At 41.0% G+C, this 19,811-nt stretch overlaps 1 protein-coding gene across 2 annotated transcripts in view; it reads right to left on the bottom strand.

The window, feature by feature from the left end:
- ADAMTS2 (ADAM metallopeptidase with thrombospondin type 1 motif 2) overlaps positions 1-19,811 on the bottom strand; it is a 448,064-nt gene that overhangs the window by 98,550 nt on the left and 329,703 nt on the right. For both annotated transcript variants that reach the window (XM_072630735.1, XM_072630736.1), the window contains one exon: positions 18,620-18,703. In XM_072630735.1, coding sequence (XP_072486836.1) covers positions 18,620-18,703 — 84 coding nt within the window. The remainder of the gene's footprint in view (positions 1-18,619; positions 18,704-19,811) is intronic.

Raw genomic sequence — 19,811 nt, 5'->3', positions numbered from 1 at the left:
TCCGTTACTAGTACAATTAGCTCAGACAACTGAATCTGTGGACATTCTAACAAATGGCCAAGATCTTGAAATAAAGAGTCAGAAACTTCAAGAGTTATAGATTAGATTGGATTCCTCAGAAAGTAAGGCTGTACGTAGGAAAAATTCAGCCTTTGCTGAATGAATGGTGCAGCTAGGTGGATCAGTGTATAGAGCACCAGGTCTAGAATCAGGAAGATTTGAGCTATCCATCCTCAGACTCTTACTAGCTGTGTGATCCCGGACAAGTTCCTTAGCTCTTGTTTGCCTCAGTTTCCTCATCTGTAAAATGGAAATGATAGTGTAATCAGGGTTGTTGTGAGGATCAAATTATACTTATATCATAAATATTAAAAGATATTTACAACATCAAATTTATATCATTTGGAATATCAAATGAGATAATCACTGTAAAACACTTAGCACAGTCCCTGGCACGTAGTAGGTTCTATATCAATGTTGGCTCTTATGACTGTATTTGTCTCTTCAAAAGGAGGAATTCAGCTTTTGCTGAATGAATGAATGGATGGATGCATGAATGGAAAATAACTTGGCTTGCTAAATAGAGATAAGACTCCAGAAATGGAATTCCAGCAACAAATGGCAAGGCAAACTCAAATATTTGGAAAGGGAGGAATGTGATGAACTGCTGAGCCAATCTATTAGACACGCTAATTGTTAGAGGAGGCAGCAACCTCCAGCCATCAGTCTGGAAAAAATAACTCAAATTGTTATAGTCCTTGAATGGTTACAAACCATTTTCTTCACAATAATTCTGTGAGGTTAGTGAGTACAAATATTTTTCACATTACTACCATTTTACAATCTCTCTAAGTCTCAGAGAAATTTAATTGCCCTTGGCCATATGGCTAGTGAGTGCTGGAGCTGAAACTTGCTGGGAATATGAAATGCATGGGAAGCTCTTTAGTGATTCTAAAGGAATCTCAAAGTCCAGCAATGGATGGTGTTCCATTCATGGCCTTTGAGAAGCCTCAGAAGCTGATACAGTACTACTGGTTATTAATTCTTCTTCAACATTCGGAAGGTAAGTCAAACTACCACCACCACCACCACCACAAGTAAATGCTAAGTGGCACAGTGCCATGCCTGGAATCAGGAAGACCAGAGTTCACATCTGGCCTCAGATATTTACTAGCTGCATGACCCTGGACAAGTTGCGTCAACATGTTTGCCTCAGTTTCCTCATCTGTAAAATGAGCTGGAGAAGGAAATAGTAAGCTACTCCAGTATCTTTGCCAAGAAAACCTCAAATGGGGTCACAAAGAGTTGGACATGACTGAAACAGCCACAACAAAGCTAAAAGGGTAGGATTTGAAGTCAAGAAGACTTGAGTTCACATCTCACTTCAGATATTTACTAGCTATATAATCCTGGGCAAGCCACAGACTTTGTGAACCACAGTTTCCTCCTCTCTGAAATGGGAATAATAATAACAGCTACTGCACAGGATTTTTATAAGGCTAAACTATAATAATGTATATAAAGTGCCCTATAAACCTCAAATTGCTTTATAAAGATGAACTTTTATTTTATCATTAGGACCGCACAGTTAGCTTATAATGTAAACTCCAGGGGAAGAAGAATAAAAGGACAGAGCTAGAACAGTAAGCAATCACATAGCTGGAAAGGACCTCCTAGGGCATCTCATCCTATCCTCACTGGAGCAGGAACCTCATCTAAACATCCCCAACAAGTGCTCACTCCAGGCTTTATATGAATACCTCTGGTAATGGGTTACTCACTACTTTTTGAGGTAATCCATTCTAATTTAGGAGAGTTCTGATGATCAAACTTTTCCTCTTCTGTTGAACAGAAATCACTGTACCAAAGTCCTACTGAAAATCTTCATAACATGAAGGTGACCAAGAGTTCTTGAGGGCACATGCTCTGACAGGTTCTGCCAAGGTGGAAAGGATCTAAAGTCATTTAAGTTGTTAACAGATTGGGTCTGCTGCCTGAGGGCCAGTCTTGCCTAGTATCAAGAGCCTCATAAGGAGACGGGTGCTTCACGAAGGTGTGAATTCTTTGAGCATGGCAACACATGGAAGATAAAAGTACGAATGTCCTGCATTTCTGGGCAGTCACCTTCTGCTTTCAGGTTGCTGCAGTCTGAGTTAGGACTGTCCAAGGAATAGCAAGGCCAGATCCTGGATAAATGTGCTGCAGAGGGGGAGGTGATAATGAGACAGACCAGCCAAACCGAGGTAGGAATAGATCGAGGCTGGACTGGAATATGATGTCCAGCTTAGACAGCTAGTTGGATGAGAAATGCATCCCAAGCCCCAGCACTCCACGTTCTCTCTGATTTTTTTTGGTTTGCAGAACTGACCCAAGTTCCATGTGTAGGAAATGGTGTAGGGAGATGACTGAGTGATGAAGCACTTCCATGAGAGAGGAATGTTTGGTAATTCCTTTGTAGTTTGCTTTATTATGTTTCAATAAACCATGCTGGCACTAAGAAGTCAATTGCCGGAGTAACATGAAAGAATTTGGTCAGAAGAGAACAGTACATTCTCCACATGTGAAGAATAGGAACCCTAGAGCCATGGTTTGTTTCATCTTTTTATATTGGGAGCAAAATTTCACATCCATACTCTTCTATCATGGCTGGATTCAGACGAGTGCCAAGGGGCTAAGAGAAGTGGGATGAGCTTCAAGGAGGTGAGAGGCAGAAGCTCTTTGGGATAAGTTCTCTCTGGCGGGCAGTTGGGATACTGAAGTCTTGGATGAGTCCCTTCAGTCCCTGGATACTTTCTGGTAAAAGCACTTGACTTAAGGCTGGTGGCCAAATTACATCTCACCATTCCTACCTGGGAGTAGGGAGTGTTTCATTTTTTGTATATGTGTCCCCAGTGCTCAGCAAACAGTAGGTGCTTAATAGATGCTTGTTAATTGATTGGTGAATGAATCGATAGGTTAATTAAAAGTAGATCTGTAGAAAACAGGACACAAGCTGTTGTAGGTTGCTAATGCTACCACAGCATTATCAATATCACCTGGGGTATTTATGACAACACCCAGCTCATGCCATTGCCACAAATCAAAGTGAAAAATGACACTATCTGCTTTCAAAGAGCTTTCACCCTAGCAGGGGGATAGATATAGAAACAAATTATTATAATTCCAGTTAGAATATTATGTGCATAGAAGAGATCCAACAGCGTAGACTAATAAGATTCAAAGAGGGAGATTGTTTTCAGCTGAATGGGATCAAGGTAGGCTTCACCAATGAGGTGACACCTGAATTAAGAAGTGAAGGAGGAGAAGGACTTGAAAAAAGGGAAAGCATTCCAGACATGAGGGATGACCTTTGGGAATGGATGGTAAAGGGCGAGTGTAGGATGAGACTTAGGAACAACCATAGTTCTCCATATGTACAAAAATACTTATGGTAGCTCTTTTTGTGATTGCAAAGAAATAGAAACTGAGGCAGTATCCATCAATTGGGGATGTGATGGATCCTTTGATAGTGACTGCTGCCAATCCTAATCATCAACTATGCAGAAATAGGAGAAAAACCATTTTATAATGCTGAGAACATAGACTCACTGTATACCAAAATCAGGGAGTCTTGAGCAGCAATTTCAGCAACTTTATTATATAGATTTCAATTACATAGGAAGGACAGGCCTAAGGGAATTTTACAGAAAGCAGGTGGGGAAGGTAATGATTTATAAGTCCAAAAAAAAAAAAACAGATGGCAAGAGGGGAAAGATCTATATCAGGTGAAGCAGGACAACTAGTTAGTAAAGAGTCAGTAAGTAACAGGGAGATAGAATTTGCAAACTAACCATTAATAGTGGAGTTAAAGTTGATATTTCAGCTTGATTTTGCAGACCCTAGCTAGTTCCATGGCTTGCTCATCTTAAGTAAATGGCAGTAATGAAACTGGGAAAAAAATTCTCTTATCACAGGGAAGAGCTAAAGAAGTTGTGGTATATGAATGTGATGGAATACTAATGTGCTGTATGAAATGATGAGAAGCCTGAGAAGACTTGTATGAAATGATACAGAGTTGAAGTGAACAGAACCAGGGAATAATTTATGCAGCAATATTGTAATGACAAACAACTTTTAAAGACTCAGGAACTTATACCAACACAATGACCAACCATAATTCCAGAAGACTCACAACAGAATGTGTTACCCAGATCCTGACAGAGATGACACTCAGATAAGACTTTTGTTTTAAATCTAAGCAGTGAGGAAATTTGTTTTGCTTAACCACATGTTTTTAACAGGAGTTTTGCTTTTCTTGTTTTTCCACTAAGGGGAGAGGGGAGGAAAGAGGGAGGAAAAGGGGGTGGATCTTCATGAAAATAAAATGAAATTTAATTTTTTCAAAATGCATTCCTGTTTGGTTAGAGCGTATTTAGGGAGGGCAAAGATTTTGTCGCTGGTAGGAATGTAGGTTACAAAGAGTTGAAGGTCACCAGATCCTTTCAGTATTCTCTACCCAGTCCCTGCAATTTACATGCATCACAGCTGACATCATTTGATCAGAAAAAGATTGAAAGGAATTTTTTCAACATAATTCAAGTAAGATTTTAGACTGAAAGAGCTCAAGCAGCAGCAAGAGGAAAAGATCAAGAAATGAACTGAAAAGTTCTAAGGGCTTCTTGGATGATCTGTATCACAAAATAGAAAAGGCTAATCATCTGAGACTATAAACTAATGATCTGGAAAACCTTTACCCCTAACAACTAAGCCACACCACAGTTGAAAACCATTAGATGGCCAAAGGAAATACCAGCAGCTTTTCAGTGATGCCCAGTTGTCGCAGTTGTTCAGTTGTTTCAGTCATATCTGCCTGTGACCCCCTTTGGGGTTTCCTTGGCAAAGATACTATTTCTTTCTCCAGCTCATTTTACAGATAAGGAGCTTAGGTACACAGAATTAAGTGACTTGCCCAAGGTCACCCAGCTCATAAGTGTCTGAGGTCACATTTGAACTCGGGTCTTCCTGATGCTAGGCCCAGGACTCTATCTACTGTGTCACCTAGCTGTCCTAGTGATGCCCAGTAAAGACTAGAAGAATGACATTACCAAGGGATACCAGTGGCTTTGTAGTGTCAGAGGCACAAATTTCCCCAACCACTCATGTCCTTTAGGTGTTTGCCCCTCTTTGTGTCTTTCCCATATGTAACCCTCTCTATACATATTCTCTGCTCACATGTGTTTTCTGCATGTGTTCCTTTTCCCAATGGTGGCATGATAACTAGCATGAGAGTCTATATCTGTGTATACAGGAAGTCTTCCTTATCATTTATTTTATTATACTATTTGATTAAATGACTTTTGCTTCAAAATAATGTGTCCTTTGGTAAAAGAAAGGAAGGAAGGAGAAAGAAAAGAAGGAAGAAAGGAGGAAAGAGAGAAAGAAAGGAAGGAAAGATGAAAGAAAGAAGAAAGAAAGATAAAGGAAGAAAAAGAGAATGTGTTCGTCCTTCGTTGTCGAAGAAGACCAGGCCATCAGAGAAATGATGACATGACTTGCACTTGACTTTGTTTTGAGTGAGGGAGGGCTGTGCAGGTCACCAGCCTCACTTCTCCTCCGGAGCCATCTGAATCCAGTGACCAGATATTCATCAGGATGACTGGATATGACCCAGGATGAGGCAATTGGGGTTAAGTGACTTGCCCAAGGTCACACAACTAGTGAGTGTCAAGTGTCTGAGGTGAGATTTGAACTCAGGTCCTCCTAACTCCTGCACTGGTGCTCTATTCACTGCACCACCTAGCTGCCTAAAGGACGAAAGAAATAAAGAAGGAAAGAAAGAAAGAACAAAAGAAGAACACCCTAAAAGGAGATTTGTGAACCATGGTTCTACGTAGTTTCCTGACTATCCATGTACAAAGGAGGTCCTGTATGCTACATACAGTATAGATAAAGCACAGTGAGGGCTCATATACCAGGCTGTCTTCTCATCTGGCTTCTTAAATAATGTGCTATGAATCAGAATCATATTAACCAGTCATAACTAGATTCCGAGACCATTAGTTCTCTAGGAGGAAGATAAAAGCTTGAGCATGGCTGATGATGGGCTGATACTACAGGGTACTTTTTAGAGACAGTAGAGCTTCTAGGGTAACTGGGCAAAGATTGCCCACACTTCTTGGTTGGGTTTGGTGTCTCTAGAGCCAATATCAATGAATATATTCCTCTTCTTCTCTTTTCTCTTCTGTGTTTTGTATGTAGGATAACTATGTAAAGATATAACTACTCTTTCTCCTTCCACAACAGAAACTTAGTGGTTCAATAGATTCTGCATACACACCTTCCTTTGTATACCTACTTTGGGTCCACAAGAATCATATCGTTTATAATTACACAGTACTTTATGGTATATAGAGCCAGCTACGTAGCACAGTAGATAAAGTGCTGGATTCACATCAGGAAGATCTGAATTTGAATCCTTTCTGGGAAACCTAGTAACTGTGCTACCCTGAACAAGTCACTGAAGCTCTGTTTGCCTCGGTTTCCTTACTTTTAAAATAGGGATAATAATAGCAATTACCTCTCAGGGTTGTTGCAAGGATCAAATGAAATAACATGAAACACTTTGCAAGCCTATATAATGAAGTTTATAAGGTCCTTTCCTCAAAACAATCTTGTGATGCATGATGACGTGGCGTACCCATGCTTTCATAGCTAGTCGATGCTGGAACTGGGACTTCAACCAGGGTCCTCTGATCCCAAGTGCCAGCACTCCTTGCTGGCCAAACAGCTTGAGACCGCCCTGCACCCCCTCTCCTTCTGGGGTGGGCTTACCACACTTTTGTCCTTGTTATGAATGGCCAACAACAGCAGAGCTATATTCTGGAATTGTACCCTAGATCCTAATGGCCAGAGACTGGGAGAAGAGAATTCCCTAGAGGATGTGCAGTCCAAAGCCCAGGCTGATGATATAAACAGACAGAAGCTAGCAGTCAAAGCAGGGATAGTGAGCAGCATGAATGTTGGGGACTATATGAGCTATACCACCTCACCACCCCCCACCCCCACCCTGTGACTTTTCAATTCTTAAATGAATAAATCAGGACTTATATACAAAATTGCAAATTACTCCAATATGACATTTCCATTGTTTACTGTACATTGTTTTGAATTATTTATGTTCCTTTTTTTTCCCTTTAGTGAACTAGACAAGCAATAAAACCCAGCCCCGCCTCTATCAGTCCCTGGTCCCAGAGGGTGGTTTCCACAGTAACTGCATTGACAGGCAAAACTCAGCTATTTCTATCCTTTGGAGAGATTTCTAATATTTTGGCTATGGAGGCTTCGCCATTTTCTCCGTATTGTTATATTCATTTTTTCCTGGAGATGGAAGTAAACAAATCCAAGTCCTGGGAATTGGACCCTGGTGCTTCCTCCATATAACTGAGAGAAGTTGGACTGCAAAAGAAGAACTCATATGCATTTAGAAGAGTTTCCCATTTGTAGTCCCCGGAGAACTTAATCCTTTGCAGCTCATAGACTCCTCTCTCTACTCTTTGTAAGGGGAAAGGACTTTGCAAATAGGAAGACTGGGACATAGAGATGTCAGGGACCAACTTAGGGAGTGCAGAACCAAGAATTCTGGTCCTAACTCAGCCACTAATTCACTGTGTGATCTTGGGCAAGCCATTTCATTTTTCTGGGGCTCAGTTTTCTCTTTTATAAAATGAAGTTTACTAATGCTTATTTCACCAGGTGTTTTTAGGGGGTATTGCAGAAAAGGAGATGTGAAAACTCTCTATAAACTGTTACACATTCTGGAAATCTGAAGGATTATTAGTCACTCCTTCCCTCTGAAATTCCCTCCTTAGTGGTCTTTCCCTATCCATCCTTCAAAGCCTAGGTCAAATCTCACCTCCTCCTTCACAATGATCTCTCTGTAGAGCCTTGTAGCATTTACTATCCATACCACACACTTTGGCAACTCCAGCTCTAAGTCTATGAAACTATCAAACACTGCCTGGTGTTTGGCTGCTAATCAAATTCCAATTCAATTCAATAAACATTTATTAACCACTTACTATGTACAAAGCATGGTAATTCAAAGAGGAAATGGAATGGTCCCTACCCTCAAAGAGTTTATATTCTAGTAGTAGGATTATTAGTACTGTTACTCTATTAGTAGTAGAGATAAGTGAATATAATGTATATACAAGGTCATTTTAAGAGGTAAGGTATAACAACTTGGGGGGGGGGAGTGAGGGAAGGTCTCACATTCAAGGTGGTACCTGAGCTATGTTTCAATGGGGAAGAGATTGCAGGAGGCAGAGATGAGGAGGGAATGCATTCCTGACAAAGGAGACCATTTGGGCAAGGGCAACGAGGCAGATGGTGGCATATTCTGTGCAGGGAATACTTAGGAGCCCTGTTTTACTGAGACAGAGAGTGTGTGCAGGTAAATAGTATGAAATAAGGCTGGAAAGATAGGTAGGTACAATCTTATGGAGGACTTTAAATGCCAACGTGAGGATTTTGCACTTCATTTTTAGAGGCAACAAGGAGCCACTGAAAATTTTTTGATTAGGGGAATGACATGGTCAGATCTGTGTTTCTGGAATGACCATTCAGCAGCTGTGTGGAGCAATGGATTGGAGAAGGGAGAGACTGAAGGCAGAGAAACCAATTAGTGTGCTGTAATAACGCAGATTAGAGGTGATTAGGTCCTCAGTTATGGTAGCAGCTGTGTGAGTGGGACAAAGGAGATTGTGGAGATAGAATTGACAAGACAAGGACTTGATGTGGAAGCAAAGGAGAGAACAAAAAAAAGGACTCATTAATTTATTTTTTCCTTAATTCATTTGTTCATTCATTCATTCAAACCAGCACCTATTAAGTGCTATGTGCCAGGCATACAAAGGGAATATGGCAGGGATACAAAGACAAAAATAATTAATTCTCCTTCTCAAGGAGTTAGCATTCTGCTGGGGAAAATGACATGTGTACAAATAACAAATACAAGGTAATTTCAAGTGGAGAAGAGAAGGAGAAGTGAACAGTAACTTGTGGGGATTAAGACAGGCTTGATGTTGACATTTGAGCTGAGCCTTTCAGGGAGCTATGAGGTGATGGAGGAAGGAGGGCATTCCTCATATGAGACTGGAAAAGTCTGTTCAAAGGCCCAGAGACAGAAGATTATATGTCGCATATGAGGAACAAGTAAGACAGTCTGCACAGAAGGCAGAGTGCACAAAAAATAATGAGCAATATGTCTGGAAAGGTAAGTGGCAGCCAGCTTGTGAAGGGCATTAAATGCCAAAGAGAAGAGTTTACATTTTATCCTGCAATCAAACAACTGGATATGGAAGGCAAAGGAGAGGAAAGAGTCAAGAATGAGGCACTTCCTCACTTGTTTATCCATTCATTTACCCTAGGTACAGGTAGCTGGGAGGCACTGGAATTTCTTGAGCAGGAGAGTGAATGTTCAGACCTGTACATAAGGAATATCACTTTGATATTTGTGTGGAGGACTATGGGAGAGAAAAGAGACCAGCATTGGGAAGGCCATTTAGGAGAACGAATTAAGGTGGTGACCATGTGAGTGGAGGGGATGTGAGAGATCTTGTGGAGGTAGAACCAAGAAGACTTGCCCATTGGCTAGATAGAGGTGGGAGAGTGAGAGGAAAGAGTCTGACTTTGAGATTGTGAACTGTGGTGATTGGCAGGGTAGTGGTGCTCTCAAGAGAAATAAGTAAATTGGAAAAAGAGGAGAGTTTATGGAGGAAGAGAGGAATTCTGTTTTGGACATGTTTCAGATGTGTATTTCTTGTCCTCTCAATGAGATGTTGAGTATTTATTAGATTTATATGTTGTTAGGGCTGGAAGAGACCACAGAATTAATCATCAAGTCTACAAACCTCATATTGCAGATGAAAAAATAGGGGCCAAAAAAGTGAAGTCATCAGAATTTGATTCTTGTCCCGTTGTTTTGTGACCCCGTCTGGGATTTTCTTGGCAAAGATACCGGAATGATTTGTCTTTTCTTTCTCCAGCTCATTTACAGATGAGGAAACTGAGGTAAACAAGGTTAAGTGACTTGGCCAGTGTCACACAGACATAAGTGTCTGCAGCCAGATTTGAACTCAAGAAGATATATCTCCCTTTCTCCAGGTCCTGTACTTTATCCACCGTGTCACCTAGCTGTCTGGAATTTGATTCCTGGGTTCTTGGTTTCCATATCAGTAAAATAAGTAGGTTAGACTAGATGACCTCTAAGGTCACTTTCAGCTCTATAAATGATATTTTAAAGAAAATCAAAGTAATTATTCAGGCTTTATGATATTAACCAAAAACAAGCAACATCTGCAATCAAGTTGGGAAACTATGGAACAGCATAATGCACAATGGAACACTCTGTTGAAGGACTTATTGACCTGCCCACAACTATAGCTGAGGACACATAACTTTGGTAAGTACTCGTGTGAGCCCAGCTCATGGACTTGGCCAAAGTCATCTAAACCCTAGGCATTATTTCTGCATGACAGTACTCATAACAATCCTCAAGCACTGTTTACTCAATACCCTTCATTCAGTAACACCAATACATGGACAGCTCATTGTAATACATTATCAAATGGTTGTTTGTATACTTCGTTGTAAGAGGGGACATCTACTCCATCTTCTTTGATCTTGTCTGACCAGGAAGACCTGACCTGAGCTCCAATACCTCCTTTTTTTTTTTTTTTTTTTTTTTTTTTTACTTCTTTGCGGGTATTTTTCTGTTATTATAAAATTTGGTTTCTTGATGGAACCACATACCAAAAAATGTTCTATTTATCTGTGTGTTTCTCAACCATCTGCATTCTGCCAGAAACTAAGACTCCACTCCGTATTCCCTTGGTGTCTGACAGGTGAGCTTTTCATCTTATCCAGCCAGAAACCTACCCACCATGACATTTCTTTTTTTTAATTTAATTTTTGAAAAGTATTAAAATTTATTTTCTCTCCTTTCCACCCCCTTTCCCCAGCAAAAAGAAAAGGAAAACAAAATCGATTAAACAAACATGCCTAGTCGGGCAAAACAAATGTCCACATTGACCATATCCAAAAAGTATCTCAGTCTCTACCCTGAGATCATCACTACTACTCTTTTAGGAGTTGCCATGATACTTCTTCCCACTATGTTCCTATATGAGTACCTTTCCATTACCTTTTGTACATGAGGATATTCACTATTTGGAGATTGTAACTGAAAAATTGTAATTCAAATGACTGTTTAGAGACTATGGAAGACTTTTGAGTTTCACTTCATGTTAGAGATAGGATAGAGGTAGGGTCACTGCTCATTGACTTACATGCTTGCAAGGAAGCCCTGATCTGAGGCATTGCAACCTGGAGATAGGGGACAACCAGAAGAAAACAGAAGCAGAGAGGGCAGAACAGGAGCCAGGGACAGAAGACACAGGAAGCAACCAAAGTAGCTGCTTACAAAAGACTGTAATATAGTCAGTCAGTCAATTAACATTTATTAAGCATGTACTATGCATCAGGCACATAAGCACTCTGTTGTTTGTCCTTCATTCTTGAAGAGGACCATGACATCAGGGAGGTGATACCATGACTTGCAAGTGAATTGGATTTAAGTGAGGGAGGGCTGTGCAAAGTCACCAGCCTCACTTTCACTCCAGAGCCATCTATCCTGATCTATATCTTGCTAACCTCTAGAGATACAAAGAAAGGCAAAAGATGGTCCCTTCCTTCAAGAAGGTCATAGTCTAATGGGAGAGATAACAAGAAAATAGCTATATACAAACATGATGGTATATACTTGATAAAACTGGAAAGGGTCAACGGAAAGAAGGCACTGAGATTAAGGAATATCATGAAAGGCTTCCTGTAAAAGGTGGGATTTTAGGTGGAATGTGAAGGAAGCCAGGAAGCAGAGATGAAGAGGGGGAACATTATAGGCATGGGGGCCAGCCAGTGAAAATGCCTGGAGCCCAGAGATAAGAGTTTCATCAGAGAGGAAGAGTAAGGAAACCAGTGACATAGGATTAAAGAATACATGGGTAAGGTTTAAGAATACTAGAAACTCAAAGGACTTCAGGGACCATTCAATCCAACCTGGTCATTTTGTAGAGAAGTAAACTGAGGCCATGAGAAGGAAAATGACTTGACCAAGGTCATATACTATTAGTTACAGCACAACAAAGGCTAGAATTCAGATCTATGGTTACCATCAAGGGTCCTTTCTGCTTTTTAGCATGCTACCTCACTTGGCCTTCAATTATTTCTCCAATTGAACAATGGTAGTCAGAATTTTAGGTCTTGTCTCTTTTCTATAGATGTGCCCCTTGGGTCACCTCTGCTCTCATGCCTTAGAGACACTTATTAATGTGAATTTCTCAGGCTAGAAGTATATTCTCAGCTTGGACACCAACAATTTCATTAAAATGATTTTCAATAATTTGCTTTGACCTGGTATTTTGAAATACGAAGGTATGGCAAGGTCCCTTCGCCTGGCATTTTGAGGTATTCTCCAATTATCCCAAACTTCTGATTTATGTTTGTTTTCCTTTTTCTTGTCCTAGAAATATTTAAAACTGGTATGGTTCACTGACTGTGGCTCCTTCCCTAAATAATCCATTGAAAAGCCAGTTGCTACGCAACCTCCAATATTGCCTATGCTATCCTTGCTTGCTGATGACATATTGCATAAAGGAATCTTTTTTTTTTTTTAAAGGAGTGAAATGTTGTTTTAGGAAAAAACTTGCAATAGCTTAGAGCCATGTCACAAGCTGGAAGGAAAACAGTTCATCACTCATATGTACGCTCCCAATTATCTCCCAGAGTGGGTTATTATCAGCCTGCTAACGGAGTTTAAGGCCTTTACTGCACAGAGTAAAATATGTATCACGATTCTTAATGTTAGGCTAGTGCTTGGGCTCAAACCATGATTTGATTCAGTCATGATTACAGAGAGAGGCAAAGGTATCATGGGAAAAGAATTGGGTTAGGAGTCATAGGACCATAGGTCCTTAGACATCATCTCTTTCAACCCCCTCCTTTGACTGATGAGGCATGGAACAGTGGAAAGGGTGTTGGATCTGGTATCAGTGGATTTGGGTTCAAATCTTGACACTACCTCTTACTAGCTGGGTGATCTTGGACAAGTCAGTCTTCCTGGGCCTTGGTTCTCTCATCTGTAAAATATATGCCCAGAATCATGCAGATAGTTAAGTAGCAAAGTCAAAGCTAGAGCCTGGGTTTTCTGACTCCAAGGCCAGTGTTCCCTCCCTTCCACTGTAGCACCATGTCTCCTTTGGGTCTGACTCCTAGGTTATTACTTTACCGATGGGCAAGTCAAGATTCATAAAAATGCTTTGCCCAAGGTCACCTAAAAATATAGACATAGTCATATACAGAAATAGACAGTTACACACATACACACATGCGAGTTATACGTATTGTTGTTTAATTATTTTCAGTCATGTCTAACTCTTTGTAACTTCATTTGGTGTTTTCTTGGCAGAGATACTGGAGTGGTTTGCCATTTCCTTCTCCAGCTCATTTTACAGATGGGGAAACTGAGGCAAACAGGGTTAAGCGACTTGCCCAGGGTCACACAGCTAGTAAGTATCAGAGGCCAGATTTGAAAATGAGTCTTCCTGACTCCAGGCCCAGCACTCTATCCGTTGCACCACCTAGCTGTCCTATATACATGTTTATACACACACCTATGCCCCTATACTAGAGCTTTATCCTCATTTTAGAATAGTTAATCTATTCACTTCATGGGATTGGTAAAATGAAAGAGCATTAGGGAAACATTTAAAGTGCTAGAGAAACGTGACATTATTATGTAGAAACTTCAATGGATCCTTGATCTCCTTAGTGTGAGTATTCCTTCCCATGGTACACATTGCATCTCACCCACACCTCCTCATCTTGTGCAGCTTTGTCTGTGTACTCCTAAGTCCTCCACCCTCAGGGTGCAGATCATATGTCTAGGATATTCCCTAACATTTTGTGGGTGTCAACAAGTAATACTATCCACCTTATTCTCACCTCTCTTTCATTTACTTTTAGTGATATCCTTGCTGCTGTTACTTGCTAGGAGTAATCCTAAACTTTGGAATCTCATGTCATCTGGTTTTCAACTCTTGGTAGTTCAATGCTATATCTGATGACCAAGAATCCCAGGCCCAGTGTAGAATGGGTCACTATGGATTTAATAAGGCCACTATGATCACACTACTTTCCTCTCAATTTATAGTTCATAGGACTCTGAGCTAGAAGAGACTTTAGAAGTTACCTAATCCAATTCCTTTATTTTAGATGAGGAAATAAAGGCCACAGTTGTTTAGTGGTTTACCCCCATGGAACGCAAATAATAAGTTAATAGAATTTGAATCCAGATCCTCTTATTTCACATGAACTCTTTGCACTTCAGGTGCCTCATTTGAAGAAGTCTCTTAAGCTTGGCTATTCCAGTAGAAGGAGTGCTGATCAAGAGATCAAATCCTGGCTCTGTCTTATTGACTTTGAAATCTCGAGAAGTCACTTTACTTCTCTAAGACTCAGTTTCCTCATCTTTAAAATGAAGAGGTTGGATTGAGTAACCTCTATGGTCCTTTTCAGTTCTAAATCTATGACCTATGTTCCCCAAAATCTGGAGCTCCATGAATTTGTTGTTGTGGTCGTTCAGTCATTTCAGTTTTATCTGACTCTTGGTGTACCCATTTGGGGATTTCTTGGCAAAGTTACTGGAGTGGTTTGCCATTTCCTTCTCCAGCTTATTTTACAGATGAGGAAACTGAGGCCAACAGAGTTAAATGACTTGTCCAGGGTCACACAGCCAGCGTCTAAGGCCAATTTTGAACTCATAAAGTTGAGTCGTCCTGACTGCAGGCCTGGCTCTCTGTCCACTGTGCCACAGGCTGAAGACCACTGTTTTGTTGCTCTGTTGTCAACAAGATGAACTTGGCTGTGAGTTAAGAGACTTGGGCTCTAAAAGGCCTTGGACAAGTCACTGTCCCTGGCTGTGATGAACTTTTGCCATCTTCACATCTCAGCTTATACCAGGACTTGTCTTTATTTCAAAGGTCATTGTGAGAGCAGTATCAGACAGTGGTGTTGGAGTCCTTGGAAGAACAGTGCCATTTCAATCCAGTATGGTGTGACCTCATCAGGCCTCATCATGGCCCATCCCAGAGATAAGCTTAGTCTGGAGATCAGGTCCTGAAGAAGCAGAGGACTCAACTCTCCCTATTCCCCTTGACAGCTCTACTATTCCCATATGGAGTGTTCTTATTTGTCCTTTGTTTTTGTAGAAGACCAATGACATCATGGGATGATGTCTTGACTCTTGAGTGAACTGGATTTAAACGAGGCAAAAGTATACGAAGTCATCAGCCTCACTCTCTCTTCCAGAGCCACCAAAGTCCAGTGGCAGGACAAAAGTCAAGATGACCAGTAATGGGTGAGGATACAGTGGATGATCTTGGCATCTTTGATGTTTGACCAAACTCTAAGTGCTCCACAGCACCTGCTTCAACTGCTTTCACAGCTGTCAGAACAAACTGTTTTCATCTTCTCATTCTGCTGGGGGAGGTCTTCACATGCTTGGAGTAGACACCCCCTAACTCACCCACAGGTTGTAACCCGGTTTAGCTCATTTGTGGAGACAGTTTATCAGGCTGCGGCTGCTGGTTGTGCTATAGCTCCTTAGAGCCACAGGTGAGAGTTGAACTCCAGGTAGACACCAAAGGTGGAAGAGCAAACCTGAAAAGGGCTTGGCAGCCTTCACACCATTGAGAATGCTATTAAAGTCATGCCATGCAGTGAAAATTAAAAGAAAAGAGTTGGAGGGGAGTGGGGACCAAGAATTCATTAAGCAACCTAGTATGTGCCAGGCACTGTGCTAAGTGCTTTACAAATATCATCTCATTTGATCCTCCTAACAACTTCGAAAGGTAGGTGCTATTACCCCCCACCTTATACTTGAATAAACTGGGACACCTCAAGTCATACACCTATGCCCAAGGTCACATAGCTAGAAAGTGTGTGAAGCTGGATTGGAATTTAAGTCTTTCTGACTCCAGGCCCCAAAGCACTATCTTACTATACCTCCTCCTTGCCTAGGGAGAGAAGAGTAGTTACCGTAGAAGGCAATGGAGGATTAACACAAAGAAGATGAGGTCAAAAGAACAGGAGTTTAAGAAGAAAAAAGAACACAAGGAGAAAAATCAAGAGAGAAGATAAAGGGATTAGGAAAGTAGGACAGAATTAGAGCATCAGAAGAGAAGAGATTAAGGAGAAAGGAAAGAAAAGGGGCAGAAAGGGGAAATTAAGAGAGAAAAGAGGATAAAGAAATTAATGGACTAAGAACAACAAGAAGGACAGAAAAGAATCTAAGCCTAAGAAAGAAAAAGAAGAGGGATGAATCAAAAGAACTGCAGATCAGAGGAAAGAAGAGAGAAAAGGATTGACGAGAATGGGGAGAGAAGCCGTGAAGGCAGCCCAGACTAAAGGCTACTCTAGGGACTGAGAGCATGAGAGAATGGAAACAGGGAAAGGAACGAGCCAGAGACAGGAGGCAGAAGGCAGAGGACTTCTACAAAGTGGGGGAAATGAAAGTCATTTGCCTCTGGCAAGCTTTGACATTACATATCTTGGAAGCTTCTAGAAAGTGCTTGTGTGTGTGTGTGTGTGTGTGTGTGTGTGTGTGTGTGTATGTGTGTGCGTGTGTGTATGTGTGTGTCCTAAGGGGTGCACTAGGGTTAGACTCCAGTAACTCCTGAAATTCCAACCCCTTAAAACATAAACCCTCAATTTTCCAGGAGACCCATTTTCTAACAATATCAAATAATTAAGTGAGGAATCCTTGTTCATCTCTTCTCAGAGATCTGTCTGTTACTTCTGAGGCTTTTTAGATCCCAACAGGATAGTCTGAGGAACTGTTATGAGCACATCCCAAATATGTGATATGAAAGGTGCAACACCCCCCCCCCCCCGCACCCCCCCTCCGTCATCACTGGTCACCTTCATTAAGTACTTAAAAGCGACATGAATATGCATAAAACAAGGCTGACTCATCATCCATTAATGGAGCCTCTTCTCATGTACTCTTCCCCAAAGGTCAATTCATATAAAACTTCACTTTCCTGTTTTGCTTGACAAGCTCAAATACTTCAAGGACCTGTGTTTCATGGGTGTAGGAGTTTTGGGGTTTTTTTTTTAAATAGATGAATATTTATTTTTTCCCTTTCCCCTTCCCCCAATGAAAAATTAAAGACAAAACTCTTGTAACAAGTATGAATAGTCACGCAAAACAAATTCCCATGTTGGCCTTGTCAAAAACTGTATGCCTCATTTTGCATCTAGAGTCCATCATCTGTTAGGAGGTAGGGAGCATTTATTATCATTGGCTCTCTGGAATCATGGTTAGTTACTACATTGATCAGAGTTAAGTCTTTCAAAGATATTGATCTAAAAATGTGTTTATTGTATGAACTGTTCTCTTAACTCACTTCATTCTGCACATTACAAGTGTTCCCAGGGCTCAGATCATAACCCCTGCCCACTTTAGCAGGCAGTTCGGGTGTGCTATTATGGTCCCAAACCTTTATCATCTGATGACAAAGCATCTGGTGACAGTTTCTCTGAACGCAATTGTCCTGGTCTTTGATAATAGATGCCTGGGGTGGAGGTCTTCCTATCCTGTCAGGGACTGGGCTCTACTGAGAGTGGGACATAATGAAAGAGTGCAAGTGTTATTCTGACCACTTCAAAGAGAGATTGTCTAAAACAATTTGAATATTCAAGCTGTGTTTTCACACCTCAGCAAAGGGAAACTTGTTAGGAGAAACTGAAAAGTAAGGACATGTCCTCATCATTGAACACAAGTGCTCTGAATGAGCACTTCTTGGGGGCAGTGTAGTATAGTGAAAAAACCAATAGATTTATAGTCAGGATCTGGCTTTTAAAGTCTGTTATTTATTACAGGCGTGGTGAGTTTGGTTAAAGAATGAATTACCAAATGGATAATCTATGTAGGGGAGAAGCTTCTCCATACTTAGTCAGGCTAATGCTCAGAAAGCTGACTCAGTCTGCTCCTAGAGCCATACTCAGCATATCCCTGCACATTGGGTTGACTCCCTATAGGGAGGATTGGACAAGAGTTACAGAAGATGATTAGGTGGGGATAGGTTGCCATCTTCATCATTAAATGAACACCCAAATGGATGAGACCACAGATCCATTTGAATATTTCGATGGCCTTGTTCAAGTCACTCTACCAACTTTAGGATCAAGGTAATTGACATTTTCCTAAAAGAGCATAATATTACTTCAACTGAAGGCTAAGTTTGGAGGTAGAAGTGATGGATACTATGCTATCTAGCAGAGGAATAAGGTTGGAAACAGAATTAGAGAAGTTGCCCAGCAAACTGTCTAAACTGGTTTAGATTCTGAGCTCAATGAAGTGCTTATGAGGTACAGGGTCCTTATCTCTCACAATGACCACAGGAGGTAATCAGGGACACATTAATGTTCCTATCCCTGATGAATACCATAAATCACAGACATCCATCTTTGCCCCTTTTACTGGTCCTCTGATTAATGATTTAAAATCTCCATTGCTTACCTTTCCATAACTCAACAGGATTATCCGCACCAGAACGACATTGATGTGGGCTCCCAATGACTCATCATGATAGATTTCATTAACCTGGAAAAGAATGGAAATATTTTAGGCTGAGTCCATTGAGGTCATGTTCATACTGACAGAATGATGATCCCTACGTTAGAGCCTGTGGGGGATGCTAAAAGCCCTGGACACAGAAGCTTGTCCCTCCCAAAGACTTGTGGCTTTTTCTATAACCAAAATAAACATTCTGAATACCTGGTTATGAACTCCTGACTCTTGTGGGCAGGGTACACAACAGGAGTGTTTTCTTAGTAACTGTAGATTAAGTTAGGATATACCCAGTCAGCTACACATCTGACCTAATCCCCACAGGCAAGGGTTTGATTGACATTGGAAGAAAGGATGTCCTATCTGCCGCGAGTGGAATGGAGAAGTGCTGATCATGTATGGAACCTGTGAAGGGCACTTTATCAGTGTTCTTCTCTAAATAATTTAGTTAAAAACAAATAACAGCAATTATAGTGGTAGCAGCTCACACTTCAAGAATGTTCTTTGTTTTGTGGTCATGTCTGACTCTCTGTGACCCCATTTGGGGTTTTTTTTGACAAAGATACTGGAGTGGTTTGCCATGTCCTTCTTCAGCTCATTTTGCATCTGAGGAAACTGAGGCAAACAGGGTTAAGCAACTTGCCTGGGGTCACACAGCTAGTAAATGTCTGTGGTCAGATTTGAACTCAGGAAGATGAGTCTTCCTGAATCCAAGCCCAGCACTCTATCCACTATGCCACCTAGATGCCCTTACTCTTTGTTTTACAAAGTGCTTTATACATATTACCTCCATTAATCTTCACATTAACCCTGGGAAGGAGTTAATACAAGTTTTATTGTCCCCTTTGTACAGATGAGGAAACTGAGGCTCTGGTGGGTTAAATGACTTATCCATAGGAGTATGAGTGAAGTCCAATGACTCAACCTACATCAGAGATTAAAGTGCTAACCAACCCTTCAATCCTTTATGTTAACTCAGGGAAATTCTTTTGTCACTTGTAATATGGTTACCTCACTTTTCTCCTTACCATCTTATTTTTGCCACCTGGGACAGGGAACTAAGGAAGACAAACTGGGACCTTTCCTTTGATAAGTTGCAAGCACACAATTAGAAGTAGACCCCTGGAGCCTTGGCAGTTCA

This window comes from Notamacropus eugenii, chromosome 1, assembly GCF_028372415.1.
Source record: "Notamacropus eugenii isolate mMacEug1 chromosome 1, mMacEug1.pri_v2, whole genome shotgun sequence".
In the NCBI taxonomy this organism is placed as follows: Eukaryota; Metazoa; Chordata; class Mammalia; order Diprotodontia; family Macropodidae; genus Notamacropus; species Notamacropus eugenii.
Note: the sequence above shows the minus strand (reverse complement) of the source record. Positions and strands in the feature narration are given on the sequence as shown.